Genomic DNA, 24103 nt, shown 5'->3' on the forward strand with positions numbered 1-24103 from the left:
TGCAGCTGTGTGGCAGTTGCATAACGATGTCTGAGTGCATAGGTCCTTAGGTACTGGTCATCGTTGCAGTCTGTCACTCGTAGAGCTCCACTCCTGGGTCTGTCACAAACTCTGCCAGTAGTTCTGTGTCTTGATGCAAGTCTGCTGATGACACTTTGAGACACACCTAGTTCACGAGCAACATCTGGCTGCCTGCCATCGACCCGAAGGCGCACTACGGCCAGGTGGCGCTGCGCATCCGTTAAGTGACGTTGTGTGTTCATTGCTGTTTGAATGATGAGCTTGGAATGACTTACTGACAATACCAGCTTTTTATACCCACAGAATGTTGAAATCGATGCCACATTGAAAAAGGGTTGTCTTTTGGTTTTTTGGTATTGGCCCCAATATGTAAGGCACACTGTACACAGTGAGACCATTACGTTGAAAACACACAATGAGGTGTGTCTATCACCTCAATACAATTGCTTCCCTATCCCAAAAATCTCTGAAGTGAATCAAACACTGTATGTAGGAATTCCACTGAGTCTCTCACAATATCTCTAACTTATCGTGAGTAGTGTATGTGTATATGTACACACGCAAAAGTGCTGCTGGTTGGTCACTGAAACAAATATTTAGACTAAATCAAAAGTGTAAACCACCACGTACAGAAATAACTTCAGTGGTTAACTGGCTGAAATTGAATATACTAACCATAGGTACATCACTGTAAAATAAAAATCTTTTGGTTAAATGCTAAATATAAATAGTAAACGGAACAATTCAATTTGGCAGTTGATTTATATTAATTGTTATAATATGCTGTTGTCATTTTTCTACCAACTAAAATGTGTCACTGGTAACTGCCAGTGCATGACAAGACTCTACTGAATTTTTATTTTTATTTAGTTCCTTCTTTGTTGATGTTGTATTACAATTTATGTTTGGCATGAAAGCTATTTGAAACATGTTTTTATTTTTAATATCAATATATTATACTTACAACAAATAAAAAAAGAAAAATTACAAAGAAATTAGAAGCCAATACATCCAATATAAGGAGGTAAGTCATTATCATAATGAATAATTAGATTTTGTGAAAAAAATATATATATTCTAGTACTACATGCATCCCATAGTAATTTTAACTTCATTGTACACATTGTTTTATTTTCCAGGTGAAAGGTCTGGTGAAGCAACACATCGACTCATTCAACTATTTCATCAATGTTGAGGTAAAACACGATCTTGACCGGAGTGTGTGTTTGAGATGCTTTTGTTTTATTGATGATGTCGGTCTTCTTTTTACAGATAAAAAAAATAATGAAAGCAAATGAGAAAATTACCAGTGATGCTGATCCAATGTGGTACCTCAAGTGAGTCACATCATTGTCTTTGTCTGCTGTATCTCAGAGTAGAAAACACAAGCAACATGGCAATACGAAATATACTGTATGTTTTTCCTGCAGATACCTCAATATCTATGTTGGCATGCCTGATGTTGAAGAAAGCTTCAATGTAACCAGACCAGTGTCTCCACATGAGGTGAGATCATTTTGCTATTATGTTACATACTGAATGGTAATAATTTGATTTTACTTGATGTTACAGCAGTCCAATAACTAATGTCGAGATCCCGCTCATGTTCCTGTTTCCTCAGTGTCGTCTCAGAGAAATGACCTATTCAGCGCCCATCACTGTGGACATAGAGTATACACGTGGCAGTCAGAGAATCATTCGAAATGCCCTGCCCATTGGAAGGTAACCACCTCTTTTTGTTTTGTTCCATGGAGTCTTTTCTTGCACAGTTTTTAACTCATCGTCACAGTTAAACCTACAGTTTATTTCACAACATGCAACAACCCTGCATTTCCATCACTCTTATTTTTGCTTTTGTCAGGATGCCGATCATGCTGCGAAGCTCCAACTGTGTTCTCACTGGAAAGACACCCATGGAGTTTTCCAAACTGAATGAATGTCCTCTGGATCCAGGTACACTTTCACAATATGAACTTAAAGAAGCTTTTGACGCACGGACACCAAAGCACCACTAATAGAACAACGCCAATACTACTGTTCATTCCGTGTAGTGATGACTGCTCACCTTTATTTTTTCACAGGTGGTTATTTTATTGTGAAAGGTCAGGAAAAAGTCATTCTGATCCAGGAACAACTGTCCAAAAATCGAATTATTGTGGAGCAGGACAGAAAGGGTGCAGTTGGTGCCTCAGTTACCAGGTACTATAACTGAAGGTCTCATGTTTATGTTTATTAAAGCAGGCACATTTTGTGTACAGCCAATGAAATGCATGAAGCCTGTTTTGTTCATCTGCACAGCCCTAATGCACAGCCTGTTTGAAACGGAGAAGGCAACTAAAGTGGTCCTCCTGCAAAGTGCAAGTGTCGTTACATGGAGACATGATGTTACCAAATGATTGTTGCGCAATAACTTTCTTTGCATTCATTTGATTCCCAATCAAGATCCACTGGTAAAATATGGACCAAATACATTTTATCCATCAGGCACCTTTCATGACACTCAAGGTCACCTTACAATTTCAGCAACAAAATACAAACGGCAAAATAACTAAATGCAATAGAAACAAATGGACAAAGACAGCAATATGTAAAAGTGAGTGTAAAAACATGGTCATTTTGAATATCTGGAGTTGAATATGGGCAAACATAGAAGTAAGTTATACAATAGTTTTCATTGCAAACGAACACATTTTCTGTTTAGTTCATATGAGTATAATAAACATTTATTGTGTGCTTTTTCTTCCAAAGCCAATTGTTGTACGTACTTCCTTTTGAACATGACTGTGCTCCCTTGCCTGTTAATGCATTGCTGCTCATCTTAACAGGTCATGTCTTGACATGTTGGTGCTAGAAAAAAACAGAACAAAACAGATTTATATATATTTTATATTTGTTTTGAAAAGGTCAGTGGGAGAGGAAAAGGAGAAAGAGGTGAAACTGCTATTCTGTTGTTGTTGTTGAATATTTTCTCTTTATTTCCAGCTCCACACATGAGAAGAAAAGCAGAACTAATATGATCGTTAAACAAGGCAGATTCTACCTGAGGCACAACACGCTGTCAGAGGATGCTCCCATTGCCATCATATTCAAGGTAAAGGAGATTTTGATGAGGTGCACTGACAGAACTGATGTGTCCACTAGAGGGTGCTACAGGACAGCTAGATAAAGTGGGTGAAGGTTTTAAAAATTGATGTTGCACTGTAACTTGTTTGTCTTACATAAAGGAATATCACACAGTTTAATAATACTTGCATTTAGTGAGAGGTTTTGAAATCAGTATTTTCAGTCGTAATACGTCTTCATCATTTTCATGTGTTGACCTTTGCTCTCACTGAAAATGTCAGTGAGCCAGCTGGCAACATGAACTCCTTTTCCTCTGATGACAAATCTCTCCAAACATGTCAAGTGTTTGTGAGTGTTTGGAGCTGAAGTCATTATCCTTGCGACGCAGTTTACTCATTCACGCTGTTTGCTGTGTTCCTGTATGTCCTCTGTGACTTCGTCCAGTTCCAGTTTGGGGCAGACAAACAAGTTCCCACAGCCTCACATTTCCATAAGCAAATGTCAGACAACCTTATGTCCTCTCGTCCACCTCTCCCTCTCTGTACACACACCTCTTTTCATTTCACCTCAGCAGCAAGGTCTGATCTAGTCACACAAATTAAGTGTATTTATTAATCTGTCATTTACATATATCTATATTTTAAAATCTTCAGTACAGTTTCCAAATGCTGTTTTATGTTGCTTGGTTTCCACCATACATTTTAGTGTTCATGCCATGTTTTTCCTGTCATTTTCACAGGGTATGGGAGTAGAGAGTGACCAGGAGATTGTGCAGATGATTGGTACAGAGGAACACGTTATGGCCAGCTTTGCTCCGAGTCTCGAGGAGTGTCAGAAAGCCCAGATCTTCACACAGACTCAGGTAACTCAAAGATCCATGTCTGCTAAAGCTAAAATTAGGCTTGACGAGTCCGTTTAAAAGTCACAGACCGAATTTGCAGACAATGAAATTTCTTATAAATTAGAGAAAACACTCAGAATGCCAACCTCAGCCAACACCGTTCAGTTTTCCACAGTGTTGACATGTTCACTTTCGTCTATGAACTACATCCCCTAGCATCTTTCACATTTTGGTTTATGTGGAATACTTCAAACTAGGGCTGAAACAATTACTCATCTACTACTTTTGATAATGAGCTTGAGTTTATTTTCTATTATGAAAACCAGTGTTCAGATTATTTGAATTGTTAAATTTGTTCCATATAACAAAGAAGTTAAAAGGATACTTCACTGATTTGCATGTGGCTTTGTATTGCTAGAATAGCAGTAGTATTTTTTTATTTCTTTTTAAATGTGCTTCCCTCCCTCAAGTTGTAAAAAATCTGTTTTCCCTTTTCCACATTTGCCCTACTGTGAATGATGCGCAACGTGTGCCTACAGAGCCACATGCAAATCGGTGAAGTATCTCTTTAAGGGATAACCACCCTACAGCAGTTTGCACATTTGACAGTAGTAATTTTTTTCTCATTAATATATTTCCAAAGCACATTGTTTCAAAACATGTTAATCACACATTGACAACATGGATTTGGAATGATTTATCAAAAATAATTTAACCAATGATTAAAAGAGAGTGAAATTAAACTTGAGTTTAGTTAGTAGTTAACTTAATTTGTCCTGAAGTGAAAACCTATTCAGACAATTTCATATGAATATAATTTTCAGTATGCATAAAAGAGCTGTTGAATTCAGTGAGCTCTGACCTCTGATGTGTGAGTTCAGATGTTTTATCAGCCTCTTAAGTAATGTATCTCTTGGCCTGGTCTTGAGGCCCACGGCTTTTCATTCACATCTGCAGGTGAATGCAATGAGCCAATTTGTTTTCCATAAAGATTATGTTGTTGGATGAACCACTGATTCAGTGATGAGGCCATATTTGCTTCCCTAGCAACCGGTCGCTGCAGCTCTCGTGTTCGTATGTCTGCCAGCCCCCATGATGCCTTTTCATGGTATTCATTGGGTCATTGTAGGGTGCACAATGAGGCCTAAATCTATATAATTAAAGGCAGATAAGGCTGAAGAAACATTGTTATGAGATTATGGTAAGTAATCTGCCTAAACTATGACTATTTGAATGTCATCTTTTTTTTGAGTAATGTATACTTGGATCTTAAAGTGATATGTCATACATAACCATATCTTGGTGTGTTTTCTTTTTGTATTTTTATTATATATATGTATGTATCGTAGAGCTCAGGGTGGGTGGTCTTTCAGAAAGTCTTCAGTCTCATTAACCTTTGCCCTTTTCTATAGTTGTGTAGAGGGCTCCAGAGCACACTGAGTCAGGTGTGCACGTGTATTATCTCCTTTGTGATTCACTTGACTTCACACAGTCCATGTTCATGCTTTATCCGGTGCTCTTTTCTCAAACTATCTGCCCTTAAAATGCAATAGTTGATTTATCATATTGATATCCTAACTGTTGTTTAGGGCTGGTTATCAAACCTCACTGACCATTTAAGCACAGTCAGAATGTTAACAGTCACTGTCAAAAAGTGTCATGTGATCAAACTGTGAGCATGTCGGAGAGTCTAAACTTCTGACTGTGTGTCTTTGGCTTATTTAATTATATGAATTATTCTGTTTTTGACAATTGGTGTAAAAGTGTAAAATGCTGTATAAAATTGTACATATAAAGTTTTTGAGGTATTTTGGTCCTGATGATGTCTTTTGAAATACACTGGCACTTTTCTTGTCAGTCTGGTTGAAGGTGGTGTACCATTTTGTGAGGTAATATGTTATCTTACTCTCAATAACACTACTGAAGTTAATTGTTGTGTTAATCTGTGTATTTTTGACTGATTTTATTCACATTCCTATTTTTAACTTTTCTGCCACTTTGTGTCTCAGGCTCTGAGGTACCTCGGTAATAAAGTGAGGAGACAGCGCATGTGGGGAGGCCCCAAGAAAACCAAAATGGAGGAGGCCAGAGAGCTGCTGGCGTCTCTTATCCTCACACATGTGCCTGTATGTAAACACGCAGACAAAAATCACAGGTGATTGTACTTCACATTTTAAAATAATGCGGTATTTTTATATTTTGTCTGCAGGTTAAGGAGTTTAACTTCCGGGCTAAGTGTATTTACCTGGCTGTGATGGTGAGGAGGGTGATTCTGGCTCAAGGAGGCAACAAGGTGGACGACCGAGATTACTATGGCAACAAACGTCTTGAGTTGGCAGGACAGGTCAGTTTCAGTGCACCATGTGGTCTCACTTACAGCTCATACATTACCATTTTCCATTTAGTCATTTACTTTTCTTGTACTTCACATTATGAAACTAATAAAATCAGCCTAATTAAGTTCACTATATTTATTAATTTGTCAACTGATCAACGGGGAATCAAATGAGCCTAGTTCAGTGCAGACATTAAAGGCACCCTGTAGAGCTGTTTTGTTTGTTGTTCTTTTCCCATTAAAGAACCTCTAGAATACAAAACACATTTGATGTTTATGAATAATATGTGTATAGAAACATAGCAGCAGTGCTCACACGCTTCAGTGCTAATGGATCACAGGAGCGGACCAGAGGACAGCGGCCGCTGTGGCTCTGATCTCTCACCTGCATCTTTGTTCCTGCCTCCTTCTTTTAATCAGACTCTCATTATTTTCCTTCAGCTTTGTTTTTCACTGTTTTGTTTTCACCCCTCCACACACCACCACCCTCTCCCTGTATTTCAGCCTGGCTTTGTCAGGAGAGAGATATGCAGTGGCACCAAAATCCGGAGGCTGTGGAAGCATGGGGATTTTTCAGCACCGTGACAATAGAATTGCTGCCTTGACTGCAGCGATTGAGCTAATCCTCAGGCTCGGCTCTGATAATGTAATTACTGCTGTCTTAAGGCCTTTAATTTCCCCCCCAACCTGCTCTGTATAAGGAGTAGGGGATGGGAGGAGGGGAAGCACAGAGCCCTCTTTCAATAGGGGGCTTACACACTAACAACGCCAGCAATCTCCTCACTCTCCAATTATGGTTCCCTGACATTCAACTAATTGGCCTGGCTGCGCAACGGAAGCTTAATTTCTTTATTAATTTCAAGCAGTGCCGCCTGTTTGTTTTGATGTATGCTAATGCACAGGGTGCATGGGGGTTGTGCGAGAGGTTGCCTCCTGTAGGCCTGGCAGAGGAGGACAGGGACCTGGGCCGGAGGCCAGGTCAGGCTTATCAGTGAGCTGGCACACCTGGTTATTAAATCTGACTGTAAACGCACCTCACCGTTGATTAGAGACATGAGCAGATGCAGCACCCCGGGAGTTCGGAGACTGTGTGAAGAAACAATGGCAACTCAAAATTTGAAATAATTGTCGCTGTCACTCTGTGTTCTGTTTAGAGACTTGACTTGAGTGGGTGATATCAGTCAAAAACAGTTTAAGTATGCTGCTGTTTTCTAGCTCCTGTCGCTGCTGTTTGAAGATCTGTTCAAGAAGTTTAACTCTGAGCTGAAAAAAATCGCTGACCAGATCATCCCCAAGCAGAGAGCGGCACAGTTTGATGTGGTGAAACACATGCGGCAGGATCAGATCACCAACGGCATGGTCAATGCCATTTCCACTGTGAGTGTGCAAAGACTTTATTACATTCATTCATGTCATTATCACATGTGCTGTCACAGCTCTGTCTCTATGGAGTATGAGTAATTATATATGTTTGTTTTTTTTTTACTTTTGCACACCAAGAGCAATGTTAAACAACACTTTATTTATAAACATCTTCAATTGGAAACCTTAAAAGTTACCTGTTTTTCTCCATTGACATTTATCACGCAGGTTTCCAAAATAAAATCTAGTTTCAAAAGCCAGATAAAACAGCGCACTTATTTTATGCGAATATAATTCATATATTAATAGTCTAATAGTTTATCTTTTGCTCCAGAAAATATGTACTTATGGTGGTTAATCTATATTTTTCCTGCGTCCTCAGGGAAACTGGTCTCTGAAGAGATTTAAGATGGACCGTCAGGGTGTCACACAGGTCCTCTCTCGTCTCTCCTTCATCTCAGCTCTGGGTATGATGACCAGGATCTCCTCTCAGTTTGAAAAGACCAGGAAGGTCAGCGGACCCCGTTCACTGCAGCCGTCACAGTGGGGCATGCTGTGTCCCTCTGATACACCTGAGGGAGAGGTGAGTGAACTACACACCTCACTTAAGGTTACCGACAGGTTTACATATACTGAGTGTATGTGAGTAATCCTTTACAGTTTGTTGTTACGACTCGGAGGAATGAACATATGCAATAAATAATGCTGCAGATTTGAAATGGGTATTTTGATGTGTTGCGTGGTGTGCAGCATTATTCAAATATAGCAAAGTTTTAACGGCGTGTGCATCATTGGTGTGGTTGTATAGGCATGCGGTTTGGTGAAGAACTTGGCTCTCATGACCCACATCACCACAGACATGGAGGACGGTCCCATCATCAAACTGGCCTTCAACCTCGGTGTAGAAGACGTCAACCTGCTATGTGGCGAGGAGCTTTCCTACCCGAGTGTCTTCCTCGTCTTCCTTAATGGTAAACCTCCTCTGCACTTGTACATCCTAATAATTAACTAACTAAATAAATAAACAAACGCAGAGAAAATTAACAGCGTATGCTTTTGCTTCAGATCACTTGAAAAGAAAGTCTAATCCTACATGTTTTGAATGCATTGCTTATGAACATAAAGGGGGGAAAATACTCTGTTTATTTTACAGAGGGTAATTTTGTGTTTTGCAGGAAGGCTGATAAGTCATTAATTTCATGGCAGCAGTAGGTATTATTCTTGAGTCAGAACTTGGCCCCTTAATTACTGTATATGTTTGTCTCAGCACTGATAACTGTCAAATTATATTAGCTGCCATACCATTTAATTAGTTGGTAGCAGCAGGTGTCAAAGCCCTTCAGAGTGTGTTCAGTGCAAATGTGCCCTCACACAGAGGCAGAGCACAGCGTCTCCTCTGTTCTCCAGTCATTTGTCTGTCAGACGTGATATGAACAAACCCCTGCAGGCAGTTTGAGCTCTGCTTTCACCAGCAATGGAGGCTCAGAGTTGTCCACCATATATACAGTGCATGATGTTTCTCCCCCTCTTTATTTAACCTTCAAGTTTTTTGTAATTTTTCTGTCAAAGGTTAACCCAAACATCGGACCTGCTTACCGTTTTCATCTGGCATGGATCTTTCTTGTTTGCAGTCGAGCTAAAACATTTGAATTGACTAGAAAATGAATCGGTTACGATTTTAATTGTTGATTTCCTGGTGCCACGTTCTCATATCTCAAAATTAGCTTGTAGTCTGTGTTTAGTATGCAGGTAAACACTGTGTCACACCACTGTTTTGACAATATATGACAAGACATGATGATTAACGGAGGAGGTAATTGACATATTGGTTAATTGTGAAAATAACCAACCTTTTAGATTCACACTGAAAAGGATGACCAGTGAATGAATACATCTGATTTATTACATTAAAAAAAGAATTTGTTACACATTTGGAGAATTATATATTTGAAAGGACTAGAAATGGCACAAATGTGTTGTTAATGGCTTTGAAAGGTCTAAAATGAACCGGACTGATATAGGTATCGGCAGAGATCAGTGTCACTTTCAGACACATAAACATCGGTATCTCATCAGCAGTCTGTCTTTGTTCACTGGAACAAAGCCTATGCTGTGTCCCCTTATTTGTGCGTGTTATTATTATTTTTTCTTTTTCCTGTTTTGTTACCTTTCCATTTATGTACCTGATTATTTTGTCTTGCTATATATGTTGGCAGGATAAATCTCTTCAAATTACTGAAACGAAAGCGGTCATATTTCACAAAATATAACATAAATCCTTTAACCTAATCGAAATTATTTTTGCTTAGTCTGTACGGGACCAGTTCATTTATGATTTACATAATATATTTTAACATGAGTGATACTGTACATTCAAAGGTGATTTTAAGATATTTTTAGTGTTTCTGTGAAAGTGTTCTTCAACCCTGTCTTGACACCTGTTTTTCTGTCTGACTGTACTTCTACCACAGGTAACATTCTGGGTGTAATTAGAGACCATCATAAACTGGTCAGCACCTTCAGACTGATGCGTCGTGCTGGTTTCATCACTGAGTTTGTGTCCATCTCCACCAATTTAACCGACCGCTGTGTCTACATCTCGTCTGATGGAGGACGCCTCTGCAGGTGGGAAAGTTGCAAACTTGAAATGACAGCTTTGAAAGCACAAAACAAATGCATTTTAAGGCAACTTTGAATGTGTTGTGTTCTTTCCATTCAGGCCGTACATAATAGTGAAGAAAGGGCAGCCAATGGTGAAAAACAAACACATTGAAGATCTGTCACAGGGCTACAGGTGAGGCTGGTAGAGCTATTTAGAACATGGTTTGTTCATTGTCCTTCTGGCTGTTAAAAAAGCAGATCATTCAAATGTATTGTTTGTCTTTTTTTTGGTTTGTTTATTTTCGCAGGAGATCTTTTTTTGTGTTGCCAAATTTGCGGGGAAATTTATTTTAAGTCTTTGACTTAAGATTTATTTAATAACATTATTATAATTATCCATTACATTTCTAGAGTGCTTTTCTAGACACCCAAAGCGCTTTACAAATGACCCATAATTAATTAACACATTCTCACTGGTGGTGGTAAGCTACTTGTAGCCACAGCTGCCCAGGGACTCTGGTTTTCTTGCTGCAAAGTTGAGAGTGCTAACCACTACACCAACCGTGGGCATATTTTGTGATATGGGTCACAAGGGTTTTGTCTGTTTTGTTTGTGAAGATCCTCAGTCTTCCAGGCTGTTGTAATCTTGAACATGAAATGTTTGGGAAACTTTGCTTTAAAACTCTTTCTTTCACTGCAGAACCTTTGAGGATTTCTTGCACGAGGGCCTAGTTGAGTATTTGGATGTCAATGAGGAAAATGACTGTCAGATTGCCCTGTATGAATACATGATTACCAAGTGGGTGAAGCATGATTCTGCAGACATTTTTTTTATTTATTTTTTTATTTTTTTTAAATAGAGATTCTCCATTGTTGATTTACATTTGTCTGTCTTATTATGTTTTTGTCTGCAGAGACACAACACACTTGGAGATCGAGCCCTTCACTTTGCTCGGGGTGTGTGCTGGCCTCATCCCTTACCCCCACCACAACCAGTCACCCAGGAACACATATCAGTGTGCTATGGGCAAGCAGGCCATGGGTAAGTGTGACACAGCGGAGCAGGTGACTCCACTCAGCAACTGTGAGGATCAGAAATCTCTTCTCAAACATTCTTCACACAGCTGCAGTGTTTACCACATAAGAGCGCACAGAGAAATACACACACTCACTTACAGTCATTTTAATCTTACATGAACACCAATCTTAAGCCTCCTAAGTCTGCTGGTTCAGAGTTTAGAGTTTTGTTTGCACAGGTTAAAATCATACAAAAGGTCATTAGAATAACAAATGACAAAGATACAAGAAGCCCGCTGATTCAGCTCCCCCAAAACTCTGCTCCTGCGCTACCTCTTGTCAGAATACATTTGTATGTGTGATTGAGTGTTTTTGTGTGTGTGTGTGTGTGTGTGTCTGTGTGTATGCATGTGTGCATGTGTGCGTGTGTGCGTGCGTGTGTGTGCGCACACATTTGGACATCAAACATGGGGCTCTTGCGTAGGTCCTCCATTGTGCGTGTGTGTGCTGAGGCCCTTTCCCTGCCAGTCACCCAGAGTGTCATTAGCAATTCATTGTGTCTGCTGTGGCTGTGCTCAGGGGGTCAGTGTACTCAGCTGCGAAAGACCACAGAGTGAGCACCCGCAGCTCCTTGGTAACCAAAACTTCCCCAAACGGCACTGCTAACATTCGCAAGAACCTCTGTCACCCGCCACCCCCCCAACCCAAGGGACAGACAGAGGTAAAGACCTTCCTCCTGCCCCCCCATCTTTACAAAAACACAGGCTGGAACTATATTTGGCACAATATCCTCTGCCTTGTCTTTTTCTGTGTGGACAGCCCCATACATGTGCAAATCTGGCTGTGTGGCCCCAGCCTATTATCACAGATGCTGTGCTTGTAGCTAGATTGTGAAGTAATAGCATCTGACAAATGTCAAGGCTTTCAGACCAGGCTGTTTGCCATAACTCACCCCAATCCTCTACTGCACTGCTCTGTGATAGTGATGACCAGACCCTGCCTTGTCCCACCTGACAGCAGTATAGATCCCCTTTTATAACACTTAGACATGTGCTAAACACCATTTTTAATACCATCACTTGCATGAGTGTCAGTGAGTTAATATAATTTTAACAAGTATGGCAGACATGATGTTCACCATGTCCTCTCTCTTCAGGGACTATTGGTTACAACCAGAGGAACCGCATCGACACTTTGATGTACCTGCTGGCATATCCTCAGAGACCAATGGTCAAAACAAAAACCATTGAGCTTATCGACTTTGAGAAGCTGCCTGCTGGTCAGAACGCCACTGTGGCAGTCATGAGTTACAGTGGCTACGACATAGAAGACGCTCTGGTCCTCAACAAAGCCTCACTTGACCGAGGTGAGACCAACCTGGCCTGACAAGCAGCACTTTCTCTAACCACCAACATGGTCAGGTAACAGAAAGTCTGATGCAAACATTGTCTCTGCAGGGTTTGGTCGTTGCCTCGTCTATAAAAATGCCAAGTGTACGCTGCGGCGTTACACCAACCAGACCTTTGACAAGGTGATGGGGCCAATGCTGGATGCTGCCACACGAAAGCCCATCTGGAGGCACAACATCTTGGATGCTGATGGTATCTGCTCCCCGGGTAAGTGGCAGCAGGCCTGTGGAAGGCCCAGCATGCTTTGCTATTTCTTACTAAAAGCAAATTGTTACGCTAAATTACTGTAATTGTCATACATTTTGAGGAGTCATTTAATGTTTCACTGCACAGCTTTTTGCCTTTTGCCACTTTTTTTTTAGCAGATTGCTGCTTACTTAATATTATGTATGCAAATAATGGTTGCTGTGGAAATGTCTTGAGACACAATAACCAAGTAGCCCAAAATCGAGTTCTGACAAACTATCACAGTTTCAGCTGAGAATCCTTTTTTATATATCCATCACACCTTCTGTTTATGTTGATATGCAGAAAAAGACAGAATCATGGCACAGTTTGAGACAGAGTAGCGTTAGCAATTACTCCACAACAAATATGGGCTCAACAGTTTAGTTGGGTCTAAAGTAGAGATGCACCCAAATGAGAATTGTTGACCGAAACACAAAAAGAAATTATTTTGCCAATTATGTATCATTCTTTTTTTGTTTTGGACTGTGTGTACATACCTCACTCATGTCAAGGCATTGCAGTTGTATGGATTAATATTCATGCTTCAAAGAATAAATCAATTAAGAATCTATGAAAACATTTAGTCGGATTTCGTTGAACATATCAGACAGCGAGGATGCATGCCCCTCATCTGGTGCAGACAGACGAGCCTTTTTTTTCTGAGCACCCTCTGTGCATTTCTCCGTATCCGACGCAGCCTGGATCATTTCTCTTTAGTTAACTGCTCAAAGGGGCTGAGAAGAGAGAGAATGTTATCTGGTGTGAACTGAATGTCGCATGGAGTTCATAATGTGTGCCGTATGCAGCCAAGAGAATTTCCAGCATTTAGTAGGTGCTGTTCCACCGTGTACTCACATCTTGTTGGAAATGTTTTATTGGTGTTCCAAACTGATCTTGGCTGGTGTAAACAGGTGCGCGTTGTTTCGGTGAGAAAAATATTTCGGCCAAAAACCCGAAAATGTCTCTTTTGGCCATTTTTGGCTGAAATGTTTCGGTGGCCGAATTTCCAGTGCATCTCTTGTCTAAAGTTTAGGTAATGTAGTAAAGAAGTCATCATGTCTACATTGTAGATGAGATACTTCCATAGGTATAAACATACATTGGGTCATTATATTCTCAAAAAGGGGAGTTTTATTTGAAGGAAGAGATCACAAAACGATAAAATGATATGTTTTATTTCTATTGCAACTCTATGTTTCAAAGTGCTTCCTGATCGTGATCAGGATTGTAAAAATGTTCACCCTGACAGGAGTTGTGGAGTTTTCAGAGACCCACAGCTTGTTTTTTTTGTTTTTTTTATAAATACCCACTTACATGAGACTGTAGATTTGTCTACGCTTTTGAAAGTAAGAGAATTAAGAGGACCCTGTCTTGGCAGTGATGAAGTTATATAGTACCCCTCCTTGACCTGTCCTGTGTTTGACGCAGGTGAGAAAGTTGAGAACAAGCAGGTGTTGGTGAACAAGTCCATGCCAACTGTCACTCAGACACCACTGGAGGGCAGTACCCAGCCAGGCCAGCCTCAGTACAGAGATGTGCCCATCAGGTGAGTGCACATCATCTCCCTCCAACACATCCACCCACCCTAACACTTTCACTGTGAGCTCAGCTGGTGTCACTTCACTGTGGACCCATCTGCTATGCAAGTTCATCTTGTGACTTCTTGTATGTTTGTAGCTATAAAGGCTCAACAGACTCCTACATCGAGAAGGTCATGATTTCATCCAACGCTGAAGATGCTTTCCTCATCAAGATCCTCCTGAGGCAGACCAGGAGACCAGAGATAGGAGACAAATTCAGCAGTCGCCACGGACAGAAAGGTGCCGACCTCAGCACGTTCACAGCACTGTCGTCTCTCTGAAATCAACAGGTTTAGCTCCAAAGAAACATTTCATACTTAATCACCATTCAAGGCCAAATTAGAACCTGCAGAAAAATTGTAAATGACTGGACAAGAAAGAAATTCAGTGGTCGTCTCTGTGTCGGAGGGTTTGTTGAGTCAAGTCCCAGTGGCTGTTGCTCCGTCACTGCCCCCCTGTCCTCATCTCTCAAGAGCTCTTTTCAATTAATTGGCTCTTTGTCCTGTGCCAGACTATGCAAATTTATTACACCGCAGCAGTATTCTGCTGCTACTGGGGGGAAAAAGTGTTTACAACCTCCATTGTTTCGCAGCACCTCCCCTATAGAGGGCTTGTATGATGTTTTAATCAAAAAGCTAACTGGCGCCATGCATAATTTACTTTCTTCATTAACGCAGTGGCCACTGAGCGGTCAGCTTAGGATGGGACAATGTCTTCTGTCTCAGATAATGACGAAGAGCAAGGGGTCATCGGTGGGTTAGCAGGAGGAGATCTGGATGGAGAGCCCCAGATGTGTGACTGATGTATTGCTAGTTTTTTAATCAGAGTTCTGTGGAGTCACGTCGAGGTGTTCACTGCAAGTTCATAGGCCAGAAAGGCTCGTAAAATTTGCACTTTTGCTCCAGCTTGGTTTGTCTCCTTTGTCAAAATAACTGCACTTTCCTGCCTGTCAAATCTTTAAAAAGAAATCCCAAAACAAGTTTTTATTATTTCATTAGAAGTGAATTTGGCCTCATAGGTAGATCTCCCAGTGACTCATGACTAGTCTCATAAGTCCTGGTCAGCAGAGCAGAATAAGTTAATTATTTACTGGTTATACACACACACACACACACACACACACAGCTGTGGAGGTGGGGGAGGAGGTAGAGAGGTTGTCAGTAGTAGGGTTCCATTGTGCGAGTCTCCAGTGTGGAGCTGTATGAGCTGTGATGGAGGGCTCTGAAGCCTTGCTGTTGTCTTGCCTTTCTCTGCTGATTTCATGCCTCTTTTATCATTCACTTTCACACAAAACAAACAACACCAAGGATGTCTGCTATGGGAACTAGCGTTGCGCTCGCCCTCTCTTTCTCTCTATCTCTCTCTGAATCTTTCTGTTCACCTTCTCCACCATCCATTTTCCACTTTATTTCCTCCTCTCTTTCATCTCACTCACTTAGCCTGATGTTCAAACTTTTTTTGTTGTCTTTGTTTTTATTCCCCCCACCTCGCCTTTACTCCTGGCTCTGTCGCTCTTGCCTTTTCTCTCCTCTTTTCACCTTCTTCCTGCTGTTGGATGACTTTCCACTAAATCGTTGCACTTGTTCCCAGTCAACATCCTGTTGCTGTGTCCTGTAATGGCATCAAGAGTCTGCTGTGCACTGTGTCACTGACAAGACGGCTAATAGTGAATTTTTCCCACGTGCTCAGTTTCAATTTCTCCTCTCCAGTTGATCCCCAGTACTTCCTCTGAGTTGAGCTGAAAGTCATGGGTGTGTAATCCTGGTCTCCCTGTCACACTAAGCACCTTTCTCCACTTCCTGCTCTCCTTCTCTTCTCTCCTCATTCTCTTTTTTCATTTGCAAATGGGCCTACAATCTGTTTACCCTGGCCTGGGAAGAGTGCTTCGGCCCCTCGGCAAACATTTGCACTCACACTTAAACTCCAGGCTACCAGAGGGCTTGTCCCCCATGTCATGTGAATCAAAAGAAGACCCCGTCTGTCCACATGGGTATGGAAATGTCATGTTACGCTTTAGGTCCACACCGAGCTTCCAGCTGCAAGACACACAACAAAAACAACTAGGAGTTTGCTGCAGATCTGGGTGGTCACTTCAGTCAGTGGGCTTAAAAGAATCAAACCTGCTGCCAACTTTTTTTTCCACATGATACTCTTAAGTGGTTTGATTGATTTGTCAATAAAAAACTTAAGAGTATCAATCTGTCAAAAACCTGCATCCAAAACTGGCACCAGATCCTCACATGTATTTCTTTTGGTAATATTTTTGCTTAATAGCGAAAAATATTCAAGATGTTTTTGTTCAATATCCTGGTGATTTGGTAATTATAGGCCCAGTGTGAAAGAATGTGTGACATAAAAGAGCAGAGGTGGAAAGTAATGAAATACATTTGCTCAAGTTACTGTATTGAATACTTTTTTTGTGTATTTTGTATTTTTTTAACTACAATTTAAAATCAGGAGTAAAAATAAAAATTAAGCACAATGAAACCTACAGGGGGAAAATATACACCAGAACCAGACAAATGATGATGTGATTAGAACCAGCACTGTGATGTAATATCCTGTGTTGCGCCAGGCGCGTGAGCTCCAAAATAGTTTTGGATTTCTGAGCCCTTGTCATATTTCTACTACCCTCACACCCCACGCAAAGTAACTAAGTAACTTTTACTTAAAGTACATTTCAAATGAACAACTTTTACTTCTACTGGAGTATTATTTCATCAAAGTATTGGTACTTTTACTTGAGTACAATATTTTAGTAATTTCAGTGAACTTGGGTGGTGGCACAAAATGGCTTCTCCCATAAAACAAGGCCCTTTACAAAGAATGTAATAGGCTTATTTTACTTTCATGTGATTATACAATTATACTAGTGGTTAGGATATTCAATTTCTACCCATAACACTTTACTGGATAAGTTTACCTGCTTAAAGAAGAGACAACTTTACAGTGGATGGATGCACTTCACACAGTGAACAGTGCACACACGCAGATGTGGTCATTGACTGTTTTTCTGTTTGTGTGTTTCTCAGGTGTTTGTGGTCTCATCGTCCCACAGGAGGACATGCCATTCTGTGACACGGGCATCTGTCCGGATATTATCATGAACCCTCATGGATATCCCTCCAGAATGACGGTAAAACACCACAAATTATTATTATTAATATTATTATTATTATTTTGATTAATTTGTAGTTTCTTTCTATAAGATATTATGCTTTTGGATCAAAAATTCACAGAGCCTTGTTTTGACCATCCAAACATCTCAAAAAACAAATTTATCCAATACCTTGTGATATTAAAGAAGAGGAAAACCAGCAAAGAATGCGTCACTCAAAGTTTGGCTTTTTCATCTTAAAAAGTAGTTGATTGGTTTATGTAAGTGTCATGCACTCAATACAAGACACCAACAATAATGATGCAAAGTTGACCTCAGTGTACACATCCACAGTTTCCCATGGAGAGTACCCAAAGGTAGAAGAAAAGCAAGTTGGATACAGCATTCTCCTCCTTAATATCCACACATTTTCTATGAATCTGGCTCATTTCATTCTAAATTAACCAATGTAATGATTCACAAATCAGATCACTAAAACAAATCTAATGATTTCACTGTAGACAGGGCAGTGGAGCAGAAAATAACATTCATCTTCACCTACATATAGATCACACAGAACACATGGACACTGCTCTTCTGGGATGCCTGTTTACCTGCCTGCTTCAATACTTAACCTGAATATTTATTATTTTTGATTAAGAGCTTTAGAGTCTCTGTGACCGTCAAACCCTCATTATCCTACCACTCTCCTCTCTTGGTTATCATTGGCTCCCGCAGCACACGTCCATTGACGCCGCTGAGCAGCAGTCTCACTGTTCACAAACAGATATTTGTTGCTACAGAGACGGCTGCCAGCGACGCCGCCTCCTGTAGCAGCGTGTGGAAGTTTTATCAAACATGCACAGGACATAGTGGTGCTGAATGTGAATGACATGAGACTTGGCCCCCGTATGAGCCTGCTTTTTTGTTCCCGACACTATAAAAACGTGAATGATCTTTACTGCTGAAGTTGTCAGTGCCAGTGTATTTGCAGGCTGTGGTTGTCATGGAAAAGACTCAAAAATGTTTGGCTCGGGAGGATGTTTCTGTGGCCTGACAGTCAAATGAGAGTAGGTGTTTCCTTTTATGTGACAGGGTCAGGGGTCCCGTGGGTGTGACCTCAGTGGAATTGTAGAAATCAGTCATCCTTAGTCTCAGAGCAGCTCGCCCTGAACATTACATGTTCTTTTGTTTGTGATGTCTTGATGTCACAAAAGATGTACACTGGACCCCAAAAGGTTTTGGATGCTACTGTACAGTGCATTCAGAAAGTGGTCGGACTCAATAATTTGCGCAAGGAAAAATGTGTTAAAGAATTGGTGGCATCTCACGGTGAGACAGACTGAGCGACTGGAGGAGTCCTCCCATTGTTACAGAGAAGATGCATGACGTACGAGTGACGAGCAGCGTGATTGACACGTGATGTCGGAGAACAACAATAACTCTCATGGTGTCAGTCAAATTATGAATCTTGGTTTTAAGATAAGTCTGTCTTATTTATATATATATATATATATATGTATATATATATATATATATATGTATATATATATATATATATATATATATATACATATGACATGATTATATGATATGGATGTGGTTTACATAAACCAAGTTCTTTGCTTTATGTACATATAAAAGGGAATTACTTTAAGGATTATCCATCTGTTCATCTGGTAAACTGTCCAATGGCATCATTATAATTATTATTCCAATAGATGTAAAAATAGTAAACTATAAGATATGACAATCCCCCAAACCCCCTGTCTTTACATGATAAAAGGGCAATTTATATATTTCCTCTTCTGCCCCTGGCTGTTCCGTCAGCCAGCTCCAGTAAGTGTCCTCTTGTTCCAGACTTCTGTCCTGACACTAGAGCTGCAACTAGCGATTATTTTAGTAATCGATTAATCTGTCGATTATTTTCTCGATTAATCGATGAATCGTTTGGTCCATAAAATGTCAGAAAATGTTAAAAAACGTTGATCAGTGTTTGTCAAAGCTGGAAATTATGATGTTCTCGTGTTCTCTTGTTTTGTACACAAACCAAAATGATTCAGTTTTAATGATTTCTTTGTTATGTGGAGCAAAGAAATCAAGAAAATATTCACATTTAAGAAGCTAAAACAATCATAAATCTTCAAACCGATTATCGATCAAAATAGATGGCGATTAATTTAGTAATCGATTAATAATCAATTAATCCATTAATCGTTTCAGCTCTACCTGACACAGTCCCGTCCTTTGACCTTATGGTTTGGTTTTTGCTTTAAATTTGTGTCATCAACTGAACCATTTTGTACAGGGACTGCTATGCATCATTCTGCAGCCCAACAACTCTAATCAGGCAGAATCTCAAAGATCACTGACAGTGTTAACAATCTTTGCTCGATATGTGATAAAACTTTTAGCAAACGTAAAATGTGAGTGGATTTGAAAAAAAATAAAAATAAAATTGAGCCATAAAGCAGCAACAACACTGTGCACTGAACAGGCTTCAAATTCTTTGTGACTACACTGAACAGAGCTTTTCATTTACATCTGTGTGTCTGATTCTGTCAGGTGGGGAAGTTGATTGAGTTGTTGGCAGGGAAGGCGGGAGTCCTCGACGGACGCTTTCATTACGGCACGGCCTTCGGAGGCAGCAAAGTGAAGGATGTTTGTGAAGACCTCATCCGATACGGATACAACTACCAGGGCAAAGACTACGTCACCTCAGGAATCACGGGGTAATAAAACGTTTATTTTTATTACTGCCCAGCTTTTTCTTTTTGGTTGAAGATAAGAAATGTATGTGTTTAAAAAATAAAAATAAAAACATTGTAATCACATTTTTGAGCAGGATAACACAAAGGATGGATTTTTTATAACATTTTGTCATCATGTAGGTTATGGCCCAAAGAGGAAATGATCAGGTGTTTGTGTTGATACAGATCAGGATTTGGGATTGTTTTAAATATCGTTAACCTTGCAAGATAGAGGAGTTTTTAATATCTTGCATGTTGTGTTAATGTCTATGTTACTGTGTAGTTTGGCTTTAGACTAGAAAAAGTGAGGTGCCTTGGTTGAGGTCTGTGCTCTTTTGGTGCTTTCTCACGTTTAGAAGGAGCTCTTTTAATAATGCATGTATTATCTGTTTTTTCTGACTTACCCTGAGACATGTGAATGCACCATCGTCATGTTTTCTTCCTCATCTGCATTTCCACAAGACAGTGACACAGCTGTAAATTATAGATGATCGCTTCAGTCTGAGGGCACAGATCATTAGATCACACGGATCATTGGACAAATTTGAATGTGTTGTAATATATGTTGTATTTTCTAAAATTAGCTTGACGTATATATGTTTGACGGCTGTATTTTCCTCAGAGAACCACTGGAGGCCTACATCTACTTTGGACCGGTGTATTATCAGAAACTGAAGCACATGGTCCTCGACAAAATGCACGCCAGAGCCAGAGGCCCTCGAGCTGTTCTCACCAGGTCAAAACTGTGGAATTTTACCTTTTTTGAACAGTAGAAGCATAAGCATATTTTATCAAAAAGTATACAAGTCTACCTTCTCAAACGGAGAAACTGGATGAACAAACTAAACCTCTCTATTTTCCCTGAATCCTGTCTGTTTTCCCTGAACGTGTCATGGCCAACAGGCAGCCGACCGAGGGTCGCTCCCGAGACGGAGGTCTGCGTCTAGGCGAGATGGAGCGTGACTGTTTGATCGGCTATGGAGCGAGCATGTTACTGCTGGAGCGTCTCATGATCTCCAGTGATGCCTTCGAGGTGGACGTGTGTGGACAGTGTGGCCTGTTGGGATACTCTGGGTGGTAAGAGCTAAAATGTAGCATCGTAGTTCACAACTGCTGTTTTGTTGTAAAATGCAAACTGAAGTTGACTTGAATGTGGATGACGGAACTCATCCGTTTTACTGAAAAACGCTAATAAGACATGCACTTGGCATTTTTGTCATTTCTAAGTCACCTGACTGTAAGCTGTGCTCTAGTTGGCTACTGTCACAAATTAAAAATGGGTTAAGAAAATAACAATTTAAATATTAAAGGTCACATCATTTCAGCTGACGTTGCTCTTGCCTCATGTCCTTGAAGTGTCAGGTGACATCATGAAGGCTGTTGTCACTCGTGTTAGTTTGTGTCAAGAGGCAACAGACCACTTTCATGTCCCTAGGGTTTCCTGTTCGATCGCGGTCATAAAAAAGCACTAGTAACTCGTAAAGATGTTGGTAGTAAGGACTTTTCTCAAAATGATTGTGTTGTTGTTTATAGTAAACACCTGTGCAGTGTTTTGGATACAAAATAACCCTTTTTCCTTTTGTGTCATAAGTTGATTCAGTTTTCCAACTGAAACCTCATCTTAGTGGACAAGAGATGAACGTGGTGAAAGCAAGGTTTAAAGGCGACCAAAATAAACATAGATGCTTCTCAATTATACTGTGAAGTCAGTTTTAACAACATAATATGCTCAAGCCAGAAAGTTGTCTATTGAATTGTTAATAATATCTTAGCACATGTCACAGTGCCTGGTTAATAAAGCTGGAGAACAGGATTGTGAAGAATGTCGACAGTCTTCTGATTTTGGTGTCTTCTTCCCAGGTGCCACTACTGTAAGTCGTCCTGTCACGTCTCTTCTCTACGTATCCCGTACGCCTGCAAGCTGCTGTTCCAGGAGCTGCAGTCCATGAACATCATTCCCCGACTCAAACTGTCTCGTTACAACGATTGACTGGGAGCAGGACAGAAGCACTGTGTATGTGACTGAAAGGTTTTCCAGTCACAGATGTGAGTGACTAACTTTATTTGGAAAAAAAACAGGCTGAAGATTTTTTTGCATCTGTACATCATGTTTTTTTTTTTTTTTTTCGTTTCTCATCTATGTTGATACGTTCACATTTCTTTGTATGTAATAAACACAACGATTAGTTCAAATTGGCTGCCGTCGTCTCGTACAATTTTATTACTTGACAAACATAGAAAATAAGTACTTAATTATAAAGAAATCTCTTAAATCTACTTTTTTTTCGAGCATTGATGTCGAGACAAGTGGAAAATGCAGCTGCTATTTTTCCTTTTGTACTCTGCATCACTATAAAGAATAGGTGGTAGTTTTTTGTTTTCTTTCATTAGGTGTCCAGCTTTCACTGGTTTAATTACAACCAAATTCAATTGTTGCATGTGACACTGGAAGTTTTTATATACGAGCTCACACCCTTATTATTATTGTTATTATCATTGCAGTATGTGGTCAATTAAACCAAAGAAAACAAACAAAAGCAAACGTGGACTTTTTTTTAAATTTTATTAATTTTTTTTTAATGATAACAAATAATCCAAAAATGGCTTATTTTCAGTCACCAGTTATTGAACAACACTCATGGTCTGTCTCTCCAATCCACACTTACATCTCCACTGCAATGCACTTATATAGAGTATTGTAATTTGTAATAACTGGCCAATTATTGAATAAAAATCCAATTAATTGACTCAACTGATTAATCGCTCTACCTATACATGGATTTGAAATAAAGTTTTATAGGTGATACAGCTTATAGAAAAGCTATTTTTAATGCATCAACTTCTCTAAATTTTAAAATGATTTTCTTATTTCATAAATGTAAAATCATTAGCCCCATCCATAACAATACATAAAAATAAATCCCCCTTAATTCACTGATTTGTTTTTTAAACAATATAAAAGTTGGAAAAAGACTTAAATGCCGCTTGTCTTGTTTTGATTAACCACTTGTTGAAAACCCAAAGACATCCAGTTTACGTGCATTCAACGTGTTGTTGTTTTCGCTGTAGAAAATGGAGGGATGACTCTTAACGGCCGCATATTTGGTGACAACATAATGACGGATATAAACAGAGCCACAGCTTCATTCATGTCTTTGACTCGCACAATTTCCTTCTTTAAATCGAAGCCTTAATGTCACCAACGCCTTGTATGTAGCGTAACCATACCCCCCACTCGCTCAAACACACATGACTCAACTGGGGCCTTTTCATGGAACAAAAGCAGTACACATCCGTTTGTGTGTGCAAAGTGTGTGAGGATAGGAAGAGTGCAAGAGGCTCATTTGATGGCTGCACCTGTCCCATTTTATGAGGCTCTAACAAGCAGATAACGGGAGGGAAATATACGCCATACGCTGACGGAGGACAGACACGCCACCTTCTGATTATTTGACAGAAATTACGAAGATCCCATTATCCACCATTTAAGCCTCTGAATAGTGTGCCATTAAATGGTTGTAGTGTTGTTGTTATGTAATGTATTTAGTTGAGTTTGTTTTGTTCCATTTGCTCACTCCAGCAGCTTTCTTCTTGTTCCTCTGTGATTCTGAGTAGGTGCACATCACTGTTTTATCAAACCATGACACTGCACTGCAAGTGTCTGATGGCGTGTTGGTGCCACCCTGTCCCACCCGTGCTCCCAGGTGGTTGCATGCTGCACGGTGTCAGTGAGTTGTAGCGCCGTGGCAGAGAGAGTCCTCCTTTGCGATCCATGGTGCGGTGAGTAATTCAGCCATAA

At 40.1% G+C, this 24103-nt stretch overlaps 1 protein-coding gene across 1 annotated transcript; it reads left to right on the forward strand.

Moving 5' to 3' along the window:
• Positions 1-1293: 1293 nt before the first annotated feature.
• On the forward strand, positions 1294-22294 carry polr3b (polymerase (RNA) III (DNA directed) polypeptide B; the record flags this gene model as incomplete). Its single annotated transcript, XM_083894001.1, has 25 exons — positions 1294-1358; positions 1452-1527; positions 1643-1743; positions 1883-1974; positions 2103-2220; positions 3004-3112; positions 3824-3946; positions 5935-6051; positions 6135-6269; positions 7476-7637; positions 8005-8205; positions 8431-8593; positions 10094-10247; positions 10342-10416; positions 10924-11022; positions 11138-11265; positions 12397-12606; positions 12698-12856; positions 14306-14423; positions 14555-14697; positions 17490-17593; positions 20120-20286; positions 20927-21040; positions 21208-21381; positions 22165-22294. Exons 1-25 carry the CDS (start codon positions 1306-1308, stop codon positions 22292-22294), a joined length of 3225 nt encoding a protein of 1074 aa, XP_083750127.1. The 5' UTR covers positions 1294-1305.
• Between the last annotated feature and the right edge of the window lie 1809 nt (positions 22295-24103).

Source organism: Microchirus variegatus (genome assembly GCF_963457635.1).
Source record: "Microchirus variegatus genome assembly, chromosome: 8".
In the NCBI taxonomy this organism is placed as follows: Eukaryota; Metazoa; Chordata; class Actinopteri; order Pleuronectiformes; family Soleidae; genus Microchirus; species Microchirus variegatus.